At 44.4% G+C, this 18984-nt stretch overlaps 1 protein-coding gene across 1 annotated transcript in view; it reads left to right on the forward strand.

Moving 5' to 3' along the window:
• Window positions 1-18365, forward strand: part of M1AP (meiosis 1 associated protein) — a 90305-nt gene extending 71940 nt beyond the window's left edge. The window contains exons 6-10 of the mRNA XM_003810323.5: window positions 89-251; window positions 1130-1271; window positions 14281-14487; window positions 16503-16643; window positions 17930-18365. Coding sequence (XP_003810371.4) covers window positions 89-251; window positions 1130-1271; window positions 14281-14487; window positions 16503-16643; window positions 17930-18088 — 812 coding nt within the window. The 3' untranslated portion in view covers window positions 18089-18365. The remainder of the gene's footprint in view (window positions 1-88; window positions 252-1129; window positions 1272-14280; window positions 14488-16502; window positions 16644-17929) is intronic.
• Window positions 18366-18984: the final 619 nt, after the last annotated feature.

Here is an 18984-nt window from a genome sequence, read left to right on the forward strand (position 1 = left end):
TCTTAATGGCATAGCCTAAGGTAACTTATTACCCACAATCCTTCCTCCAATTGTAGTGTGTCTGAAATGTGATCTCCTTTTATTGTAGTGTGTCTGAAATGTGATCTCCAAGAGCGACTGCTCAGCCCATCCCTACTCGCTGGCACAGCTGACAGCTCCTTGAGAATGGATGACCCTAAAGGAGACTTCATCACACTCTACCAGATGGCTTCCCAGTCATCGGCCTCTCATTACAAGCTCCAAGTGATCAAGTATGGTCCAAGGGAACCTCCCCAATCCATGCAAATGCTATTCTTAGTGGTTCTGTGGCTAGGAAGTCCAGAGATAGATGGTATCTCTTAAGTGTCAGGCAGACAAGAGTCAGTTCCGAAGTAGCAGTTACAGCTATGGCATGAGGAAGCAAAGACAGGCTACTCAGCATGTGGAGGCCAGATGTGCAGATGGTGGGAGAAGCGCTGCAGTAGAACACTCTGAGGTCTGCATGAGGATTGTTTTTCTTTTGACTCATTAAAAAGGTGTTTATCCATTTGGTAAATGTTTATTGAATAGCTACTTTGTTTAGGCATCAAGACAGAGATCCAACCTTCAAGGAGTAAGTGGTACATAGGATCTACCCCTGCCCCCTCCCATTTCTCTAAGTACTAGAATTCCTTCTTCCAGAAGAACCAATTGTAGGATAGAATTAGCAGACCAGGCACAGTGGCTCATGCCTGTAATCCCAGCCACTCTGGGAAGCTGAGGCAGGAGGATCGCTTGAGCCCAAGAGTTCAAGGCTGCAGTGAGTTGTAATTGGACCACTGCACTCCAGCCTAGGTAACAGAGCAAGCCCTTATCTTGAAAGAAAAACAAAACAAAACAAAAAAACACAATGAATTAGCAGTAATGGCAGAGTCTGCTTCAACTCTTCCCAGTTCCTACCACTGTGCCCATGCACAGGTTCCTGAACTTTGACAATCTTCTGTGTGCTAGATACTATGCTAGATGCTGGCCATACAAAGATGCATAGTTCACAGACATTAATTTAAAAGCTTTCACAGTACTGTCTTAGAGTTAAGCTGAATTGAAGTGGATCTAGGTGGAGGTTCTAGATATCACTAAGGAGTCTTTCACTGTAATTATCTCCTCCTAGGGCTTTAAAATCTAGCGGGCTCTGCGAGTCATTGACATATGGACTCCCGTTCATCCTCAGACCTACAAGCTGTTGGCAGCTGGACTGGGATGAGCTGGAGACAAATCAGCAACATTTCCATGCTTTGTGTCACAGCCTGCTGGTGAGTACCCATGTCCCCAGGTGAAAAAGAAGAATCGTTTTTAAAGTACCAACCACAGAAAAGCAGCTAACTAACTCTGCCCAATCCTAAATCTGCCTCAACCCTCAAAAAGACAGAAAAAACTGGAAATACTCTGAAATTTGGAGTAAATATGACTTGCCTTTTGTTGGCTTCATGCTATAGAGAATAATTCCCGAATTCAGTTATACAACACTAAACTTGAAAATCCCCGATTGGTAAGCTTAACATTTAAATGGCAACAGGGAGTTTTCCATACGTACCTGTATTTTAAAACCTACTTCCTTCCTAACACTGATAGACGTTATGGTTCATTTAAATGAAGAGCACTTAGTCTATGCCAGACATTGTGTCAAGCCCTAGATATATATTCTGTAGTGACCTAAAAGACATTACCTATGACCTTAAGAAACCCACTCTCCAATGGAAGAAACAGAAATGTATATATTCTTAATTATGAGAAGTTTATAAAGTAAAAGAAGAAGCTGCTATAAGAAAGCCTGTCTATAGAAGTGACATTTAAACTAAGACCTACAAGATAAGTGAGAATTAACCAGGTGAAGGGTGGCAGGAAGGGCATTCCAGGTGTAAAGAAAGGCATGTGCAAAGACCCTAAGGCTGGAAAGAGCTGAGAGAAAAATCAAGAACAGAAAAGCCATTGTGACTGAAACAGGGAGGAAGGGAGAGAGTGACAAAAGGTAGGGTTGGAGAGGTGAGCAGGGGTCAAATCATGCAAAGCTTTGTAGGCCAAATTAAGGATTTGGACTTAGGGAAACAAATCATGAGAAATAACATTATCTATTTAAGTTTTTAAAATATTACTTGGGCAGAAATTTGGAAATGAACTCGCAGAAGCAAAAATGGAAACATGAAAATGAGATAGGACGGTATTGCAGTAGACTAGTCAAGAGACTGTGGTGGTTTGAACTAGAACATTGGAAGTCAAGATGAGATGAGCAAACCAATTAGAGAAATATTTTAGAATCGCTTCTTGGCCTTTTAGCTATGACCAAGTGTAGAAATATTTTAGAGAGAAGATTGTCAGAACTTGGTTGAGAGATTGGATATAGGGAGTGAGAAAGAGGAAGTATCAAATAACTGCATGGTTTCTGACTTGAACAACTAGATGGATGTCATTCCCTGAAATGGAAAAAATAAAAGCAGTCACATGAAACTAACACAACACTTAGCAAAATTAAAACAACTGCAAATAGAATGCAAGGACAGATATAGAATAAAGGTTTGACTTAGTAGGATGATCAGGACAGCACAGCAATGCATCTCTTTCACTATCAGAAGCAGACTTCTTTTTTTCCTGTTTCGAAGCCCACACTCCCTTTTAGGTCCACCCACTGAGTTCCTGTTTCCTGTCTGAAGAACACCCATCTCCTGTCTTTGCAGAGCAGAGACAACGGAGCCGTTGTAACTGTTAGTGCCCAACAGCTCAGTTTACTATTTACTCCACCCAGTTCCTCAGAATCTGAGATGATACATCACATGGGAGGAATTTCTCCCAGGTGGCTTCAATACATTCTTACAGTATTTGATATTTTAAACATACATTGACATTTTAATACACTGCTAGAGAGGATGTAAATTTTCCGGAAAATGATACCCTTTCCTTTTGCTGGGAATGTAGCCAAAGAAGACAGTCAGGAAAGGGACGAAGATATATGTACCAGCATGTTCATCTCAGTGTTATTTACAATGGTGAAAAATTGGAAACAACTCAAATGTCCTAAGTAGGGGAAAAGTTATAGGAACTATAACCTGGTGTGATGACTCACGTCTGTAATCCCAGCACTTTGGGAGCCCAAGGCAGGTGGATCACTTGAGGCCAAGAGTTCAAGACCAGCCTGGCCAACATGGTGAAATCCCACAGCTACTAAAAATACAAAAATTAGCCAGGCATAGTGGCACGCACCTCTAATCCCAGCTACTCAGGAGGCTGAGACATGAGAATCACTTGAACCCGGGAGGCAGAGGTTGCAGTGAGCCAAGATCGCACCACTGCACTCCAGCCTGGGCGACAGAGCAAGACCCTATCTCAGAAAATAGTTACAATAGGCTGGGCACGGTGGCGGCTCATACGTGTAATCCCAGCATTTTGGGGGGCCGAGGTGGGTGGATCACAAGGTCAGGTGTTCGAGACCAGCCTGGCCAACATGATGAAACCCCGTCTCTACTAAAAATAAAATAAAATAAAAAATTAGCTGGGCGTGGTGGCAGATGCCTGTAATCCCAGCTACTTGGGAGGCTGAGGCAGGAGAATCGCTTGAACCTGGGAGGCGGAGGTTGCAGTGAGCCGAAATCGTGCCACTGCACTCCAGCCTGGGCAACAGTGTGAGACTCTGTCTCAAAAAAAAAAAATAGTAATAATAAGGATGGGAAAAAGTATTCCCTTCCATCCTGGCTTACATACACGAGATTAGAGTCTCCCTGCCACTAAACTCAGGGTTTGAGGATCTGTATTTATCTATCTGTCTATTTATTTATCAAATATTTACTCACCACTGTATGCCAAGCACTGTTGTAGAGATGAAGAGACCTCTTCTTTATTAGTCTTCTGTCTTGGAAAAGGGCAGGGATGTAGTTGACCTGTCACTAGTAGATACCTATATTTTGGAGCATTTACTAAGTGGTAGTCACTTAACCAAGTGTTTTGCATACTTTACCTCATTTAATCCTCACAATAATCTGAAGTAGAGATTGTTATCCCAACTTTTGCAGATGGAGGAGGCTGAGGCCTAAAAAGACCAAGTAAGTTACCTAAGGTCACACAGCTACCAAAGTAGTCTTGTCAGAGTTTGAGGACCTAGCTCACACATGTAATCCCAACACTTTAGGAGGCCAAGGCAGAAGGATCACTTGTGTCCAGGAATTCAAGACTAGCCTGAGAAACAGAGTAAGACCCTGTCTCTATTAAAAATTAAGAAATTAGCCAGGAGCAATGACTCACGCCTGTAGTCCCAGCTACTCGGGAGTCTGAGGTGGAAGGCTTGCCTGAGCCTAGGAGTTCAAGGCTGCAGTGACCCATGATCGCACCACTGCACTCTGGGCGACAGAGGGAGACACTGCTTAGGGGGGGTGGGAAAGAAAGAAAATTTAAAAAGAGTTTGAAGCTAGTTCTGTTGACTACGAAGCCCATGTTTTTAACTTCTTTGCTAAATTCCCTACTCTGGATGTAGCCAGATAAATACAGACTATAACACTGAAGCTAATTCTCCTTCACTTACACCCTATGCTTCTGTACTTCAGCGGAGTTGAACTCACTTAAAATGGCACAGTACTCATAACAACTGCTTACTCATCTTGTACTGCTGTTCTCTTTACTCCGTTTGGTCCACCTCATCTAGATTAAAGACCACTCTCCTATTCTGGAAAAGACAGCAGCAAAACCGTTTTCTTTCTTTTTTTTTTTTTTTTTTTTTTTTGAGACGGAGTTTCGTTCTTGTTGCCCAGGCCTGGAGCGCAATGGCACAATCTTGGCTCATCACAACCTCCACCTCCTGGGTTCAAACAATTTTCCTGCCTCAGCCTCCCGAGTAGCTGGGATTACAGGCATGCACCACCACATCTGGCTAATTTTTTATTTTTAGTAGAGACGGGGTTTCTCCATGTTGGTCAGGCTGGTCGCAAACTCCCAACCTCAGTTGATCTGCCCACCTCAGCCTCCCAAAGTGTTGGGATTACAGGCATGAGCCACCGCGCCTGGCCGCAAAACAGTGTTTAAATGCCTCTTCCTTCTTGTTTTTCACATGACATTTTCTCCAAGCAGCAAAAATCCTGAATGGCAGTATGTTATAGAGTACAAACTTTTCACAAACTTTAGCTCATTAATTCAACACAAATATTTTTAAGTGTGACGAGACTTATTTAGGGTTTTAACCTCCTAAGCCTATTTTTACAAGTTTGCCATGCTTCTTTAACTCCATCTTTGGTTTTTTATTCTTTCATATACCTTTTTCATATGTTCTTTTAAAATCTGATTTCAAGTCAGCTCCATATTTAACTCTCTTGCCTTCTGTTTTTCACTGTAATGTTCCCCTCCAGCCAACTTCTCATTCTAACTTCTGCCTTTCTGTTAATAGCAGCACCGCCATTGTCTAGTCACCCAGGCTTGAAACCTCAGTCACTTTCAGCCATCTCACCCTTTACACCTACTCCATCACTAAGTCATATCAATTTTCCACTCATAACATGAGTTGTAACTCTCCTTTACTTCCTGTTCCCACTGCTTGTCTCACCAAGACTTCTTCAGTAAACTCCTAACTGGCTTCCCTGCTTCCAATCTCTCTCTCTTCTGGTTTTCCCTGCACATTGGCACTAGTTTAATCTCCTTGAAGCATTCCCCTATCACATGTTTTTCTATGTATCAATACTCAATCACGTATTACACCTTGCCTATTCTATCCCTATAGCATCTGTTATCACTATCCTAATTCAAGCCCTTTTAACCTTTCCTTTAATACTGCAATAATCTCTCAACTTGTCTCAATGCTTTTTTAGTGCTTCCCATTCCTAGTCCATTTCACATAATGCCAACAGATTAATCTTTTGATTAATCTGATTCAGCACTGATTCTGCCACTACTCAGCTTAAAAATACTTTATGGCTTACTATTGTTTATCCATAAAGTCCATATTCCTTAGCCTAATATTCAAGGTCCCACCTTATCTCCCATTATTCCCCTTCATGTACCATACACTCCAGCCAAATTAATATAGAAACCTTAAATTTTTCCACCTTTGAGCCTTTGCTCATGTTGACCTTTCTCTCATCTCTGTGTGTTCAAATCCTACCCTATCCTGAAAGACCAAACTCAAATGGTACTTCTTGAATGGGAGCTCTCTAGTTTCTTCCACTTGTCATTAGACGTTTGTATGCTGTTTCTTTTTGGAGAAAAACATATTTCAAATAGGTTTTTAAATATAGGATCCTATGTTTGAGATTAAAGTCTCAGATATAATTTGACTACCCAAACTCCAGATTGACATAGTGCCTTTTCTACCACTTCCCCACTTTACTAACCAATTCCTAGGCTTTGGTCAAATTTAGGCCCAGAATAGAAATTTCCCCCTTTCTTACTTCTCTTTTTGGAGGAGTCAAGGCAAGGCAATTTTCTAATATGTTGTAGTAAAATATAATTTGTGTTGTCCAGGAAAATCCTGGACTGTGGAATCAGACGGCCTTAGGTTCCTGACGCTTTTTTTATTTCCCAACTGTGTGAACTTAGGCAACTTGCTTACCCTCACTAAGTATTGGTGTATTCATCTATTTGTAACCCTAACAAATTTAATGGCTCCTATGTGGCTTAGTCTCTGCACAAATGGCATATATGGAAGCACTATCAGAGGCCCAAAAGTAAATTTTAAAGTGATTTGTGTATTCAAAGTACACCAAAAAGGATCTAGTTCATAACCCATAATGACATTTCTCAAATTTTCTTCCCCTACTCCTCAATTATCTCTAACCTGAAGCTGTTCCTAGAACCTTTCACACACACACACACACACATGCACACACACACATACACACACACATGCACACAAATTATCTCTACCTCCTCAGTCCCTGTTCTCTCTCAATCCTCTTCCTCCCTCTCTCAGTCATATATTATAAATTGACTTAGCCTCTCTGACATAATGTAGTCCTCCTCTCTCTCAGGTCCTGTCTCTTTCTACCTATTTAAAATACTAAGAAATAAAGCTGATAAGGCTTCTCCTTTAATCAATAGAAGTAGAGTGAGGGAGGGCTGGGCACAGTGACTCACACCTGTAATCCCAGCACTTTGGGAGGCAGAGGTGGGCAGATCAACTGAGGTTAGGAGTTCAAGACCAGCCTGGCCAACATGGCGAAACCTCATCTCTACTAAAAATACAAAAATTAGCTGGGGGTGGTGGCACATGCCTGTAGTCCCAGCTGCTCGGGAGGCACAAGAATCACTTGACCCCAAGAGGCAGAGGTTGCTGTGAGCCGAGATCGCGCCACTGCACTCCAGCCTGGGTGATAGTGTGAGACTCCATCTCAAAAAAAAAAAAAAAAGTAGAGTGAGGGAGAAGGTGCATGACACACACCTTAGTAACTCTTGTCCCATCACATATAAAATATAGACAATAAAATATACCTCGTGTGGTTTTTAAGATGATTAAATATTGCGTGTGTAAAGCACCCAGCACATGTCTAACACATGATTTCCACATAGTGGTTGGTTAGCAGTTCTACAGTTTCCATTTGTTTCATTTTTGTAGATTCTAATTCTCTGAAGAAATTCTCTATATTTTCATCTAATTTCTTAAATATACTAATCATGGTTATTTTAAGGTTCTTGTCACCTAACCCCAATACCTGGATCACTTACGGATTTGTTTCTATTGTCTCTTTTTTCTCTTGGTTTTCAGACATGTGGCACATGTCTTTTGTCACACCTGGCAATAACATATATAAATAAATTGTAGAGACTCCAGCTGGTGTTAGCTTTCTCTAGAGAGGGCTCACCCTTCCCACACTAGGCAGACAGAGTGGTGGCTGAGCATCCTGTTTCACTAGAAACTGTGCTGAGCCAAGGCTGGGCTGCAGTCCTGCTAATGCTGAGTCTATCCAGGGTTTGTTCCTGGCCCTCCAGAGTTTTCCACTGAAAGCCTGGTGTATTATGTGTATCCCCTCCCTTTGGAAGGTCCCACCTCTAATCACTGGCTCCCAAGTCTGCTAAAACATTCTACTTTTTGGAAGCTTTCTCCTTAAGTGTTTTTGCCTTTTGCCCCATGGAGCCCTAATATTTGGCAAATGTGTTTGGGGGAAAATTGACTTGATTCCCATCCCTTCCCACCACCAAGTCTCCACCAAAAAATCTGCTAGTTTCTCTGTTCTCCTGTACTTGCCTCCACAGGTGGAAGTCTTGGATTCTCAGCTCCTCCAACCACCACTACCACCACACCCTCTGTCCCAGAATCAACATATACTCCCAGGGTATAAGCAGCTGCAATAATTCCCTCATCTCTCCGGACTCTTCCTTCTCTAGAGACTTAGCTACCTCTAGATCTCATTGCCTCAGCAACTCCTTACTGCCTTCCAAGAAATTATCCAGCTTTTCTGATTGTTCTAGGCAGGAGAACCAGTCTGCCTCTGGCCACTGTAACCCACTTAGATGCAGAAGTAGATGTTTATTAAATGCTCGTTTATTCCCCCTTTGCTATCTGTTCAGACATACAGCACATCTTCTAAGTTCCCCTTAGCCAGTTGGCCGGCTTCACCATGTTTTCATTTTCAGGCTCCTGGATTTCCTTACAAGTGTGGGTATTGCTCAGTTTATTCAACCACTGCCTCTTCACTTGCCCTTAAGTCGTAGTGATTAGTGCCAATGCACCAGTCCTCATCGACTATAAATATTGTGTAACTTTTCAAATTACATTTTACACATACTCTAAGCCTTAGTCAATCACAGCCTTGTTATTTCATTCCCTGATTTTTCACTTGAAAATTGTTTCCGTCTTCCTTACAGATTATTTTGCTTTATTCAGGTATTTCACTTGCTTTTCCTCAGAAAATGATCACTTCATCAGATAGGCAAGACTTTTCCCAGTCTTTTCTGAAAAATATGTGTTGTCCACCACTCCCGTAAATGTCACTCTTAGATTAATACAGACCACAAGAAAGCTATGTGTTTTGGCAGCATTCTTTGGAGCTTTTATAGATCTATATCTAAGAATTATTCACGTATTTTTAATTTAACAAAGTTAAATAAACATTCATAATTAAATGTATTTTTCATTTTGAAAAGTTAACACTTCATGGTGCTTACCATGTACCTGACACAGTTCTAAACACTTCACAGCTACTAACTTATTTTATCCCCATAACCATTCTATGAAGTAAGAATTATTATCCCTGTTTTACAGATGAGGAAACTGAGGCCCAGAGAGTAAGTGGTAGAGTAGGGATTGAAAGGCTGGCTTCAGGCCCCAAACTCTACACCACTCTACAGCTACATGAAATTTATCAGCATATTGATTGCAGGAGTGCTCTGAAATATATTCACTACTCAATAAGAAGCCACAGACAGCTTCTCCCACATTTTATATCAGGAAAAGCTATGGGGCTCCCTTCTAGCAAAAGTGGGTGGTTTGTATTTCTGTGAGCTTATCTAATCCTGGCTGTATTATTGCCCTACTTTTATTTTTCTTTTACCCAGTCCCCTTAATTATTTATTTTATCTTTTTATGCTGTTCCATTTTTCTAAACTGGCATAGCTGTTTTGTGGAATGTGGTAGGAAATAAATATATAAATAAAATTAATTTTTTCCAAGTCTTTATGAGATCAATCTATCCATTGCCAGGAAAATATCATTTCTATTACCAAATCTTGCTGTATAGTCCCAGTTATGTAGCTAGTGACTCACTTTCCACATCCTCATTTCAATTACAAAGTCATGTCTGTGTGAACTAGAAAAAGAAATGAAAATACCACCTAGGTCTTTCAGTTTCCTACTTAAAATGTCAGAGTCTCTGGAGACACATTCCAGAGCTTTACAGTCCATGTCTGCCCTAATTGGCCACAGAAGTTACAGGATTCAAGCCATGATGTGTTCAGCAGGAGTCTAAGTACACAGGCGATGAGCCAGTTGGGCTATAACTGGGTGGGGAGATGGAAAGTGCTTGGTTAAATAGGCAAAGACTCAAGACCAAGAAGACCAAGAATCCAAGCTGAGAGTGGGGTGATGGCAGGTCAGGAGCCATTCGAGAACAGAATGAGGGAGGTTACAGTGTAGCATCTGGGCGGGTGGGGGGGATAGACAGGTGCTAGAACAGCAGCCTAGCGTGAGTCAGTGGGCTTCCTGTGACCCAGCTTTGTCTGTTTCTCTTGCTTCATCTTTCACCTACGCCCCTCGCATCTTCCCCCCGGTCACACTAATAAATGACTGAATGTTCTCCAAATATGCTGAACTGTTTCACACCTCCACACCTTTTTTCATGCTGTTCTCTTCCTTTTGCCTCTGTCTACCTGACAAATATCTACTCATTTTTTTCCAGATCCTGCTTAAATAATTTCAGTATGAAGCCTTTCTTGCCTCCACCACAGCCTATCTCCATTCATCTTTCTTGCCTTTCCACACCCATGTACTTGTTGCCGCATCTATCTAGACCTTTTGCACCATAGCTCTCTGATACGAGAAATGTCACATTACTATATTTTTCTAAATCAAATTTAGAAAGCATTGGTTCCCAAGGGCCAGGATGTTGACACACTCAATATCTTTATGGGTGCCTCTACCCCTAGGATCATATCCAGAATCCAAAGAGCTTAACACAATACAGAAAATGTGGAAAATGACCTTCTGGTCTTCAGCACACCTCCCAGGACAATACTGAATAGAAGTAGCAAGAGTAGACATCTCTGCCTTGTTTCTGATGTTAGAGGCAGAGAATCCACTCTTTCACCACTACATATGAGGTTAGGTGTGGATTTTTTTATAGAGGTTTTTATCAGGTTGAGGAAGTTCCATTCTACTCCTAGTTTACTGAGCATTTTTACTATGTAAGGGTGTTGGATTTTGCCAAATGTTTGTGTGTGTGTGTGTGTGTGTGTGTGTGTGTGTGTGTGACGGCATCTCACTCTGTTGCCCAGGCTGGAGGGCAGTGGTGTGATTTCGGCTCACTGCAACCTCCGCCTCCTGGGTTCAAGTGATTCTCCTGCCTCAGCTTCCTGAGTAGCTGGGACTACAGGCACGTGCCACCACTCCCGGCTAATTTTTGTATTTTTTTAGTAGAGATGGGGTTTCACCATATTGGCCAGGCTGGTCTTGAACTCCTGACCTTGTGATCCACCCACCTCGGCCTCTCAAAGTGCTAGGATTACAGGTGTGAGCCACCACGCCCGGCTGCCAAATGTTTTTTCTCCATCTATTGAGATGATTATGTAGTTTTTGTTCTTTATTCTGTTAATATAGTATATTACATCAGTTGATTTGAGGGTATTAAACCAGCCTTAGGGATAAATCCTACTTTGTTGTAGTATATAATTCATTTTATATGTTGCTAAATTTGATTTGCTAATATGTAGTTAGGGTTTTTGTATCTATATTAATAAGAGATATTGATCTATAGTTTTCTTTTCTCATGATGTCATTGTTCTGGCATGGTTCTGTGTACCCACACCTAGTGCTTGGAACATAATAGGCACTCAATAAATTCTTTTTTTTTTTTTTTTTTTTGAGATGGAGTCCCACTCTGTTGCCCAGGCTGGAGTGCAGTGGTGTGATCTCGGCTCACTGCAACCTCCGCCTCCCGGGTTCAAGTGATTCTCCTGCCTCAGCCTCCTGAGTAGCTGGGATTACAGGCATACACCACCATGCCTGGCTAATGTTTTTGTATTTTTATTAGAGACCGGGTTTCACCATGTTGGCCAGACTGGTCTCAAACTCCTAACCTCAGTTGATCTGCCCGCCTCGGCTTCCCAAAGTGCTGGCATTACAGGCGTGAGCCACTGTGCCTGGCCTGAATAAATTCTTAATAGACAAAAAATTCACAAGTAAATGCACGAATCAATGTAAAAATAGAAGATTTAAAATAATATTAATAATCCAAATCCTGAGCCCCATCAGAAGTTACTTAAGCCAACTGAAATGGAGTCCCCTGAAACTTCCTGGTTTCTATCTCTTCCAGGCTTAAACAGGCCATGTCCTCAGAGCAGGGGCAGGTCCAACCCACAACCCACATACACACACACCATGATTTGTATACCATTTATTTCCAACCATCATGATGGATTTTAAGCATCAAGCTGACTTTCCTGCACATTTGGATTTGTTCTTCAGGAAGACAGCACATCTCTAGATAGAAGCAAAATGCTAAGAAAGCATGAACTTCTGAAGGCACGCATAAAGCTCTTGGCACAGTACCTCGTGCCTGATAAGCATTCCTTTAAAGTTTGTAATTATGATTATGACTAATTTTCCCATGCCCAAATCATCTGTCCCACCCCCGAAACCTTCTAGTGAGGATGCATCATGCCTCCCAAATTATCAGTCAAGTCCTACCCCACAAAGAGGTCAGCAACCGCAGGAATGGTACATACCTGTTTTTCTTGGAGCTGTTAACAGGTTTCCTACCACTTGCTGTGCCTACCAGACCTCCTCAGAGCTCCGCACTGCACAGAATGATGACACTGCTTTAAAGTGCAGAGCCTCCCCTACACCCACCCCAGCATGTGCCCCGTGGGGTCTAACTCTAATGCTACAGCAAGTGTTTTCTGTCTCACTGTGTCACTTTCTATTTGTCTTCCACAAGACACTGATAATCCTCTTTCCTCTAAAAATCTTTTCCCCCTTTTATTATTTGTCTCAACTTTTCATATAAGAGTAGCCAGAACTCATGTGTTTTCTTCTATCTTATGTAGCAGGGAGGTTGTTATGGTTTGTACCAGATGTAACTGAAGATCACCCCCAGTAAGAGGACACAGTTTGAGATGATTATGATAGTTCTAACTCCATATTTCCTGGAGTTTTGTGGTTTTTGTTGAAAAGCTACCACAAAAAAAAATTGCCTCATTTTCATGGCTCATTTAAAAGGGTACATCTACAAAATCTTCTCAGAAGTCTGGTTGTCTCTTCTTCTTACCCATGCCCTAACCTCTGCCATCGCCATGGCACATGGCAAAGTGCCACCCTCTGTTCCATAATAACCCATCATCCACAGAGGCACTGCCCCCAGAATCCTGACTCTTCTTGTCCTGTGATTGGCTGAGATGATCTCAAGGGCCCTGCACCCACCCACCTCTCCCTCTGCTCTTTCTTTATGTTTTTATTTTTTATGTTTTGAGACAGAGTTTCGCTCTTATTGCCCAGGCTGGAGTGCAATGGTGCAATCTCGGCTCACTGCAACCTCAGCCTCCCAGGTACAAGCAATTCTCCTATCTCAGCCTCCCAAGTAGCTCGGATTACAGGCATGCACCACCACGTCCAGCTAATTTTTTTGTATTTAGTAGAGATGGAGTTTCACCATGTTAGTCAGGCTGGTCGAGAACTCCTGACCTCAGGTGATCCACCCCCCTCGGCCTCCCAAAGTGCTGGATTACAGGTGTGTGCCACCGCTCCCGGCCCTGCTCTCTCTTTCTCCCCCCACTTTGCAGGCTGCTTTCACTGCCTTCTCTCTATCTGTCTGTCTATCTATCAATCATCTATCTATCTTTATTTATTTAATTTTTTGTAGAGTCTTGGTATGTTGCACAGACTGGTCTTGAACTCCTGGGTTCAAGCAGTCTTCCTGGCTTGGCCTCCCAAAGTGCTGGGATTACAGATGTGAGTCACCACATCTGGCCTTACTACCTTGTACCCTCTCTGGACATTCCAGGGATACTGCCCAGTCAGCCCATTCTAATCCCAGTTGTTAGCAAACAACCAGACTTTATTACCCTCAAAAGAAGAACTGAATTTCTGCAACAGACAACACCCCATACAAGTCTTGGTTTCAAGACACTGCTTTTTTCTTTTTCCTTTTGAGACAGACAGAGTCTCACTCTGTCACCCAGGCTGGAGTGCAGTGGTACAATCATGGCTCACTGAAGCCTTGATCTGCTAGGCTCAAGGGATCCTCCCACCTCACCCTCCTGAGTAGCTAGGGGTACAGTCATGCACCATGGGCTTCAAGACTCTGTTTTTAAGAATTATAATTCTTAAAAGTCCACATGTATGCTGAATGTGGTAGGCCCCTCTGGGATGAACACCTACTTCAAGTTACAGGGAATTTCTTAACTTTTCTCTCCATTGTTGACCCTTTTATATACTGTCTCTGGCACATCTCAAACCAGGGAGGAAGAGTAGTACATTGTGATATTGATGATTCAAGCAGGAAGTCCCTCCCTACCAGGGCTGAAGTTAAATGGCTCTGCCCTCCTCAGCACCCCTGGAAGTCAGGGAAACTTCAATTGGGACTGATCCTCAAACCATGCCATAGACTAAAGATGAACCAGTATTTCTGTATGTCCTTGTTTCAGAAAAGGGAATGGCTGCTGTTAGCCAAGGGGGAACCACTGGGCCCAGGACACAGCCAGAGAATTCCTGCCAGCACCTTCTATGTGATCATGCCGTCACGCTCCCTCACACTGCTGGTAAAGGCGGTGGCCACGCGGGAACTGATGCTGCCCAGCACCTTCCCCCTGCTACCTGAGGACCCACATGATGACAGCCTTAAGAATGTGGAGGCAAGTGGAGCCCAGATCTCATGGGACAGATCTAGAAGCGAATGGAGTTTGAGAAAGGGATGAGGGAGAGGAGTGAGCCCATGAGGGAATGGATGCGGAGCTGAAGGAGTGTGGTAAGAGAGTAAGAAGAGAAAGCAAGGATAGGCAATTATGCCAGAAGAAGGAAGTAAACACTTAGATTATGGCAGCAGGGTAAAGAGTGAAATAGAATGGAGGGAAATGAGGCTTGAGAAGAAAACACTGGGAGAGAAAAGGGATATTGGCATCAGTGATGACCGGGAATTAGAGCCATCCTGGAGGACACACGACATGCACACGGACCTGAAATCTGAGGAATGGGTGGCTGTGAAGGAGAAAAGGGAGCATCACAGAGTGGAAACCTGATGTCAGGCCAGGGCACAGGGAGGCAGGGGAGGAAGCCACAACACCAGCAGGTCCAGCTCCTGGGGATGCACTGGACGCTTGTTTGGTTCGGTTTTGTCTTTGCGCAGACTGGTTCTCCTGCCCCCACCTCCTCCCCAGAGAGGAGATTGTGAAGTTAGACAAGGGAGAGCAGAACTTTGGGAAGGAAAGGAAAGAAGACACAGTGGAAAGCAGAAGAAAAAAGAAGGGAGAAGGGAATAAAAGGAGACCCAAAAAATCAGCCTTTGTATGGGTTTTCGTGTCTTCGTGTGTTTATTTTTGTGCCCGAGTGTGTCTGTGGTTGGGTCTCTAAATTGGTGGCAGTGGGTGTAGATGCACCTGTGCACATCTGTGTGCTGGTGTGTTCTTAGGGGTCTAACTGTCTGCATTGCATGTGTGCATATGTGTATACCTGTGTTTGTGCTCATTTATGTTTGTTGAGAAAAGGCAGCCAATGTAGGTGCCCAAAATAGGAAGGGCTTCAAGATGAGATGTGATAGATGCAGATGCAGAGGAGCAAACAACTCTGAAAGCCATTTTTACCTCCTTCTTTTTCTTCTCCTCCTCCTCCTTCTCCTCCTCCTCCTCCTTCTCCTCCTTCTCCTCCTCCTCCTTCTCCTCCTCCTCCTTCTCCTCCTCTTTCTCCTCCTCCTCCTCCTCCTTCTCCTCCTCCTTGTCCTCCTCCTCCTCCTCTTCCTCCTTCTCCTCCTCTTTCTCCTCCTCCTCCTTCTCCTCCTCCTTGTCCTCCTCCTCCTCCTCTTCCTCCTTCTCCTCCTCTTTCTCCTCCTCCTCCTTCTCCTCCTCCTCCTTCTCCTCCTCCTCCTCCTCCTCCTTCTCCTCATCCTCCTCCTCCTCCTGTTTCTCCTCCTTCTCCTTTTCCTCTTCCTGGGATCTGGATTCTCTATATTTGCTCTGCTAGTCTCCCCAGGCTAAGAGTGGGAGGGATGGCTCTGGGTAGGGAGAACTGGAACCACGTCGCTGCTGGCTCGCTAGCTTAAATGCAGCAAGGACAAGGCCTGGGATTGTGCTCTTGGCTTGGCGGCCACAGAGACACAGAGAGAGGTGGGCACAAGTGGCCATGGCCTGCTCAGTGTCTCACTTTGGGGCCAGTGGTTCCTGGCACAGGATGTTGTGGCCGGAAAACCTGACTGCACAGGAATGTTGTGCTCCTGTATCCCCTCCTCCCTTTCCATTCAGCTCAGCTCACCTCCAGGCTGAGAACTCCATGTACTCGCCTTGCAGGCTGTGAGCACCCCGCCCTGCTGGGTAGCCCACTGACACACCCTCCCTCCGTGATTACAGTGGATCCCTTGTAGCATTCATGTGCGCCGGCCCCCTCAGAACCCCTGGACATGCATCTTGGGGCCAGAGTGTTCAGTGTTCCTAACCACTTAGGGTTGTTCCTACTTCTCCTATCCATGCCTGGCCCTTACATCACAAGCACTGGACCTCAGGCCAGAACACCCAGTGGGACAGCATCTATTTCACAGCCTTCATGGCAGCCCTGGGGTTTCACACTTCCTCTAGCCCCTCACACTCCTGGATCGCTACCTGACATCTTGTGTTCTGTGATCTCAAGTTCCCTAGTGAGGCCCCTCCTCTCTTTTCCTCAGAGCATGCTGGACAGCCTGGAGCTGGAGCCCACCTACAACCCCTTGCATGTTCAAAGCCACCTGTACTCACACCTGAGCAGCATCTATGCCAAGCCTCAGGGGCGGCTCCACCCACACTGGGAGAGCCGAGCTCCGAGAAAGGTACCGCTCCCCTCCTTCCCTCCTCTTCCTTACTTCCCCTCCCTCCCCTTCATGCCCAGAGTCCTAGAAAGCCCTCCTTCCCCACCCCAACACCGCCCCCATCCAAGGGAGTAGCCTTCCTCCAGGATCCCACCCCTGGTGGAGGGGAAAATTAGAACCCTTACTGGGTAGGGAGGCCTGTTTGCTAGGGCATTTACATATAATAATGTTTAGGTGTTTTAATTGTAGTGTTTATGATAGCTCATTAGTCATTTAACAGACCATTGTCCCATTAAGCAAACTGGCTACACAGGAACTATAACCACAGTCCTCGTGAAAGAAAAGGCTGAAGGAAAGGTGGGAAAAGAAATGCCCAAGGGATGGGAAATTAATATTTATAGAGTACCAGTCATTTGCCAGGTTTTATGATAAGTGCTTGCTTATATGTTTTTCTCATTTAATCCTCACAGCATCCCTGCAAGGTAAGTGTTTGCTCATTTACAGATGAGGAAAGGAGGCTGACCAAGATTAGTAACTTGAGAGGACTCCCATGACTATCTGGGGTTGAAGACAGTTGGGGTTGAAGAGGGAAGAGTGATTGAGGATAGAGAAATATTTTTATGAGACCCGTGTTCTATATCATATTTGGGCTTCCTTTTGCCCTTATTAACTTTTTCTGTTTCTTAGTAACACAGCCTTTAGAAAAATTCTCATTTTAGGCCGGGCATGGTGGCTTATGCCTATAATTCCGGCACTTTGGAAGGCCGAGGCAGGTGGATCGCTTGAGCTTAGGAGTTTGAGACCAGCCTGGGCAACATGGCAAAACCTCGTCTCTACAAAAATACAAAAAAATTAGCCAGGAGTGGTAGTGCACACTATAGTCCCAGCTACTTGGGAGGCTAAGGTCGGGGGATTGCTTGAGCCCAGGAGGTCAAGGCTGCAGTGAGCCAAGATTGTGCCACTGCACTCCAGCTTGGGTAACAGAGCAAGATCCTGTCAGAAAAAAAAAAAAAAAAAATTCATTTTGTCTTAGCTAAAATTACAGGAGGACGTTTCCAAACCAGAGGTAGGAGCAGAGGCTACCACAAGTTAGCTGCTAGGCAAGCTGCCAGAGGTAGGACACCAGGCAAGGAGAAGGCACTGTGGAGGCTGGGCTTAAGGGACTCCAGATCACTGTCCTCGGCCTTGAGGCTGTCACTCCAGGGAATGAACTTAGGAAAGAGTTAGGACAGGAAGCCCAACAGAGAATGGGATAGGTGCTCAGAAACTCTGATCTTCAGAGAAGGCTCTGGTTGCTCTCTTTGCAGACTGGGCAGTTGCAGACCAACCGAGCTCGAGCTACTGTGGCCCCCCTGCCTATGACTCCTGTCCCAGGCAGAGCCTCCAAGATGCCAGCAGCCAGCAAATCTTCCTCAGATGCCTTCTTCCTGCCTTCAGAGTGGGAGAAGGATCCCTCAAGGCCCTAAGTCACCAGCACCAGAGCCCAGCTGCCCAGCTTAACCATATCCATGCTCAGGTTCACATAATGGCTATCTGTGGTCAGACTTGCTCTCTATCCGCCTGAGCCTCTGTGAGTGAGGGCTGACTGGGAAACAACAGCCTTCCTGTCCTCTGTTTCAGTGCTGTCCCACTCAAGTCGGGAAGCGACACACCCGAGCCTGTCCTTTCTCCAGCAAGGACTTTCATTTTCTTTAGAATCATTTGCTACTGTTTACACAGAAGATTAAACACCCAGTAAGCTTCTACCATTGTTAGGAGCATTCATAACTCAGAATTTCTTCTTGTAGCTCTGTGTAAGCAGGTGGATGAGGTCAGATCACCTTTGGTAAACTGGACCTCAGGAACAAGGATGAGGTTTTGAAAGCTCATAAAAGACAAGTAAGATTGAAATCCAAGCTTCATTTCAGAGCCTGTGCCCTTCCCGCTACACCACCAGGCTTCAGCCTCCAAAGAGACAAGTGCTTAGTACCTACATGCAAAGTGTGTGTGCTGCGGGGTGGGAGGGCTGCCCAGAACAGGGGAGAGGATGGTGTAAAAAAAGACCTACTCCTTTCCTGTTACCCTCTACCCACACGTACCAACTTTCCTGTTGCTCCCTCCATCCACAGAATAATAGCTACCATTTATAAAATGTTTACTCTGGGCTGGGAGCAGTGGCTCACACCTGTAATCCCAACACTTTGAGAGGCTGAGGTGGGATGATCACTTGAGGCCAGGAGTTCGAGACCAGCCTGGGCAACACTGTGAGACTCCCCCCCCCCCCATCTCTACATAAATAATAACTTTTTTTAAAAAAACACCCTGTGCTTCAGATTACACTAAATACTTATAATGTATCTAATTTCATACAAAAAGCCCTGTG

The sequence above is a fragment of the Pan paniscus genome, chromosome 12 (genome assembly GCF_029289425.2).
Source record: "Pan paniscus chromosome 12, NHGRI_mPanPan1-v2.0_pri, whole genome shotgun sequence".
Classification (NCBI taxonomy): Eukaryota; Metazoa; Chordata; class Mammalia; order Primates; family Hominidae; genus Pan; species Pan paniscus.